Source organism: Meleagris gallopavo, chromosome 27 (assembly GCF_000146605.3).
Source record: "Meleagris gallopavo isolate NT-WF06-2002-E0010 breed Aviagen turkey brand Nicholas breeding stock chromosome 27, Turkey_5.1, whole genome shotgun sequence".
NCBI classification, from domain to species: Eukaryota; Metazoa; Chordata; class Aves; order Galliformes; family Phasianidae; genus Meleagris; species Meleagris gallopavo.
The window spans coordinates 1016469-1021859 of NC_015037.2; the positions used below are offsets into that span (position 1 = coordinate 1016469).

Consider the following 5391-nt stretch of genomic DNA (forward strand, 5'->3'; position numbering starts at 1 on the left):
CTTGAGGCCTGCAGGCTCTTTCTGAGGCCTACAGACACCCCTTGAGGCCTGCAGGCACTTTCTGAGAAACACGGGCACCTCCTGTAGCCTACAGCCATCTCCTGTGGCCCCTAGGCACCTCCTGAGACCTATGGGAACCTCATTGCAGCCTGTGCCCCTTCCCCCTGCCTTAATCACAGCCCCCTCGCAGCCCTGAGATGCTGCAGGGCCCCACAGGGACACCCCGCACTCCCCATGGTCTGTCCGGGCCGTGGGGTGGGTTGGGGTGTGTCTGAGTGCATTGACATTTTCCTTCCTGTCAGCTCTGCTGATTGCTGTCAGCACCGCTGTGGATAAAGTCATCGCCCACTTCAGCTCTGCACGGAACCTGGTGCAGAAGGTGAGGGCCCAGCTGGGGTGTGGGTGTAAGGGAGGAAGGGCTCTGGGGGCTTTGGCAGTGGCTCTGTGTTGTCATACCCCCATTCCCCATCTCTGGAGTTCACCAGAAGGAGCTCTGTGGGAAGGATCCCATTATCTCTTCCCTCCCCTCTCTCCCTGTCTCTACACACTCTGCCTCCTGCCTTTAGGCTCAGCTGGGGGACAGCTGGCTCAGCCCTGACGTGGGCTACCTGCTGCTGCACACCCTGTGCCCTGCACTCTATGGTCTGGTGGAGGACGGGCTGAAGCCCTTCCAGAAGGATGTCATCACAGGACAGAGGAGGAACTCCCCCTGGAGCGTGGTGGAAGCCTCCGTGAAGACAGGTAGGTGTGGGGAGACGTTGGGACAAGCACCTCGGAATGCCTGGAGCCCTTTTTCTGCCTGGCCACTGTCTGGGGAGGGTTTGTACCCAGAGCACTGATTCTCTGCGTGCTTTGTATCACACAGGCCCCAACACCCGCTCTCTCCACAACCTGTGCTGGCGTGTGGCCGGGCTGACCCCGCTCAGCAGCACCAGGCAGAAATTTCATGCCTTCATCCTTGGCCTTTTGAAGTGAGTGCTGGCCCAGGCTGCCCTTGCTGTGACGGCAGGCTGGAGTGGAGTCCAGGGACCTCTAACTTGGGTTTCTTTTACTTTGTCCAGTACGAAGCAGCTGGAGCAGTGGGTCTCACACCTGCAGAATAGCCCAGGTAGGACGCGATGCCCCCCAGCACATCACGAGACCCACAGTGTGTTTGTAGAGCCAGGGTGATACCTCCTGTACCCGTCCCACACACAAAGCTTGGCCACAACTTCCACAGTGGACAAGGGCATTGATTTCCATGGCTGTCCTACTGGATGAAGGCAATGGGGGCGACCAGTTTGGAACCAGTAAAACCCTCTTTGACCTGCTGGGATGGGAGGGTTCTTTGGGTAAGGGATGGGGACATTTTCCAGCCCTACAGTGCTGTCCATATTTTGTAGGTGTCATCTCCGTGCTGTATTTTCCTACGGCTTTCTTTGCTCTGAGCCAAGGCCCTCTCCCCCATCTTGCTGACGAACTGCTGCTGCTCATCCAGCCCCTCTCGGTGCTGACCTTCCACCTCGACCTGCTCTTCGAGCACCATCACCTCTCCATGGACATCAGGCCTTTGTCTCGTCGGATGGAGTCACCCCCATCTCCTGCCCATCACTTTGCTCAGGGGGCTTCGCAGCCACTGGAGGGCCAAAGCGGCGCCACGGGGGCCAGCCTGGAAGACGAGCTGCCCCCCGATACTCTGGGGAGGGCACCTGCAGCAGAAGAGAGCCCACGGTCCCACTGCCAAGCAGCTGTGCACAGCCCGCTGCCCGGACCGCAGGTGGGAGCTGCCCTGCAGCAGACCTTCCAGCACGTGCTGCGTTGGGGCGACCAGCTCAGCCGTGCTTTCCTTGGAGCTGACAGCTTCCCGGGGGCAGTCAGGCCCGAGGCAGGCCCTTGGGATACAGGGGCTGGCCCCAGCAGCTGGTGGGCCCAGCTGAGCCAGGCCTCCAGAATTTACACGGCTCCCAGCAAGGAAAGGTTCCCCTTCGTCTGGTGGACAAAGCTGCGGACGGCTGCGGGGGATCCCAGCCCTGGCCAGGCAGCTCGACCCCAAACCCCTCCGAGAGAGCCTAAAAGCACTGAGCTGCAGCTGCTTCAGACCAAAGCTATCCCTGAACTCTCCAGTCCCCACTCCAGCAGCAGTGCTGACACCTCTGGGACCTCTTCCCCCGAAGACCTCGTCCTGCTCACTGGAACAGCCCTCCCACCAACTGGTCCAGCTGCTGGGGAGAAACCTCTGGCTGCTTCTCCACAGCCTGGTGCAAGCAGGAGCCAGGCAGCACCTCCTGACCCAGGGGCCTGCAGTCCTGGCCCTGACAGGGGCAGCTGGCTGGGCCGACTCTTCGGAGCCAGCAGCCCCTCTGCCAGGAGCTCCCCTCCCAGCCCTGACGCCATCTCAGTGAGATCCAGGTGAGACCCAGTGGGGCAGGCAGGGGTGGGGGAGCAGCAGGAGCTCATTGCTGTGGCTCAGCGGTGTTATCGTGGTCCTCCCCAGCTCCCAGATCACCAGAACTAAGCTTGTTGGCCTGACAAGCCTGCTTGGCCTGCACACACACCATGGCACCTACTCCGGGATGCAGTCAGGAGCAGAATTTCCATGTCCCCATCACTGCACAATGCCTCGTCCCATCCAACTGCATGCACACCCACTCACAGCCCCAGCAACTCGCTGTCTCCTGGTCTTTTCCATATGGTGGCTATAGCTGGGTAGGAAAAGCGTTCCCAAATGAGCTTGTGGCTTCCTTTGCTTTGTGCAGGAGACCTTCCAGCTGGCTGGCGCCCAGCTCCCGTGTCCCTGGCCGTGGTGGTGAAGGGGCTGGCTGAGAAGAGCCGTGCTCCAGAACAGCCTGAGAAGAAGCTGCCTGATTCACCGCAGTCCCACAGGTGATGCAGGGCTCTGCTTGGGGCTGGAAAAACTGCTGGTGGGTTGGTTGTTTTTTGAGGGGGGTCTCTGGGGCGCAAATCTCCAATGGGTTTGTTGTGCAGAGCGGTCCGGGCGCTGTGTGACCACACCGGTGCTGCTGACGGTCACCTGAGCTTCCAAAAAGGGGACATTCTGCAGCTGCTCTCCACCGTGGATGAAGACTGGATCCGTTGCTGCCATGGAAACAGCACTGGCCTAGTTCCTGTGGGCTACACGTCTCTGATTTTGTGAGGAGGAGGAGGAGACGTGAGGAAGCAGCTGAGCTTGCAGCAGTGCCATCCCCGCCCCATCTCCACCACCTCCAGGGCTGGATGTTCTGCAGGGCTCCTCGCTGCAGTGCCGGCCCGCTGCTCCTTGCAGTCACCTCCTGTGGCTGTTGTCACAGCCCTGCTGCCACCTCACCACAGCCCCTCGTTGGGATCTGCTCTTGTTTGCGTTCTCTCAGCTGCTGCCCACGTGTGAGGGCCAGCAGGGTCCCCATCCCCGCGCATTACTCTCAGTCCCACGTGCCGTCGTCTCTGTGCCATCGTGTCCCATCACTGCCACCGTGTGCCCCGCTTTGCTGCAGGGCTGCTGGCCCAGGCCGGCCCCAACCACCCCTGTGCTGTCCCAACACTGTGTAAATAGTTGTGACCACGGGAAGATGCTTAATTCCAGGGGAAATAAAGGCTGTGACTCACGTGTGCTCGGTGCCGCGGTCAGTGCGGGCGCAGGGCTGGGAAAAAGCCCAGTTCCAAAGGGTGGCTGTGTTTGCTTTGAAGCTCTGCTGTCTGTGGGTTTGTTCTGCTGCAGGTCCCCTCGTGCAGCTGGGCTCTGCGTGCTGCTCAGGTGAGCCCTTCCCCGTGCAACACCAGCAGAGGGTCCCGTGGTTTGCTCCGAGTCAAACCTGGTGCTGTTCCGAGTGAGGGGATTTCAGGGTTTTTTCTCCTGACTTGTGAATTTGCACCCAACTACTGCGATGCGTATGGGGCTCCCTGGTATGTGGATATGCAGGGTGAGAAGAGGGAGATGGCGGCACGGGGGGCTCTGTGGGATCCACCCCAGGCACACAGCCCTGGCCAGGCTGCGCTCCCTGCTCCCAGCGCATTGAGCAGCCCCCATTCCATTTCGGTGGCAGATGAGCCACAGCTGAGCACACAAGCAGCGTCCTGCTTTGAGGATAAAGCTGATCTGTTTTTATTCTGTTCTCATTTTCATTTATCTCTCTGGAATTTTTGCTCTTAGACGAGGGATGCTACATGTTAATTGGAATGTTATCTGGATTGCCCTAAGTAGGTTTGATTGAATGCCTCTGGACTTTGAAATGAGGTCAAAGCAGCAGGAGATAATCCAGGTACTTCTTCAATTACTGTTTTTTAAAGCACTAAACCTATGGCGTGGTACCTGTGGCTTAAAAGAGACAATGCAAGGGTATGGGACAAGCACGGCATTGTAACAACGCCACAGAGGCCAGGAAATGGAAAGAAAAACTGAGTTACATCAGAACGAATCCTCAACATGCTATTCCCCAAAAAAGCAATTTATCCCCAGAAATTACTTTTGAACCCCAGGAAGTCCCTAAAGGAGGATTTGTGGGGACCATTGGCGTCAGCAGCGTCAGGGAGTGCAGGGCTGGAGATGCCTCCAAGGACCCCAAATGGATGCAGTGCTCCCAACCCCCATCTCTGCTGCTGCACTCTGTGCTCCACGTGGCCAAGCAGCACAGAATCACAGAACAGTTTGGGTTGGGACCTCAAGGATCACGAAGCTCCAACCCCACACCAATGCAGAGCCACCAACCTCCACGTCTCACAGCAGCCCAGGCTGCCCAGGGCCCCATCCTTGCTGCCCTCGAACACCTCCAGGGATGGACGGGGATCCACAGCCTCTCTGGGCAGCTGTTCCAGCACCTCCCCGCTCTCCCAGCAAACAACTTCCCCCTGCCAGCCAGCTGAAAGCTGCCCTCCCTCCACTTCCAGCCATTCCCCTCGTCCTGCTGACACTCCCAACACCTCCTCATCTTTCTAGATGATTCTTTAGGTAATGGGGGGGGAATATTGCTTTGGGTTCAGACCATGTGTGTGACACCGCTGCTCTGACGCTGTGCTGACTGAGATGCACACGTGGTGCTGACAGCAGTGCCTGGGCTCTGCATTCTGGAAGCAGGCACTGCTTGTGGAGGAGAAATGATCCACGTACCAACCTGCCACAGCAATCAGAATTGCAGACTGGCCTGGGTTGAAAAGGACCACAGTGATCATCAGTTCCAACCTCCTGCTGTGTGCAGGGTCGCCAAGAGACCCATAGGGACACACAGATCCCCATGGAGACCCACAGGTCCCCCATAGGGACCCACGGGGACACATAGAGACCCATCGAGACTCAGAGAAACCCACAGGATCACAGAACGGCCTGGGTTGAAAAGAACCACGATGACCATCAGTTCCAACCTCCTGCTGTGTGCAGGGTCACCAAGAGACCCATAGGGACCCCATAGGGACCCACAGATC

At 58.5% G+C, this 5391-nt stretch overlaps 1 protein-coding gene across 1 annotated transcript in view; it reads left to right on the forward strand.

Annotated features, from left to right (window-relative positions):
* The window catches only part of RUSC1 (RUN and SH3 domain containing 1), an 18284-nt gene extending 14698 nt beyond the window's left edge, over nucleotides 1-3586 (forward strand). The window contains 8 exon segments of the mRNA XM_010723953.3: nucleotides 198-379; nucleotides 567-741; nucleotides 866-971; nucleotides 1062-1108; nucleotides 1383-2388; nucleotides 2736-2772; nucleotides 2774-2862; nucleotides 2965-3586. Coding sequence (XP_010722255.2) covers nucleotides 198-379; nucleotides 567-741; nucleotides 866-971; nucleotides 1062-1108; nucleotides 1383-2388; nucleotides 2736-2772; nucleotides 2774-2862; nucleotides 2965-3133 — 1811 coding nt within the window. The 3' untranslated portion in view covers nucleotides 3134-3586.
* The last annotated feature ends 1805 nt before the right edge of the window (nucleotides 3587-5391 follow it).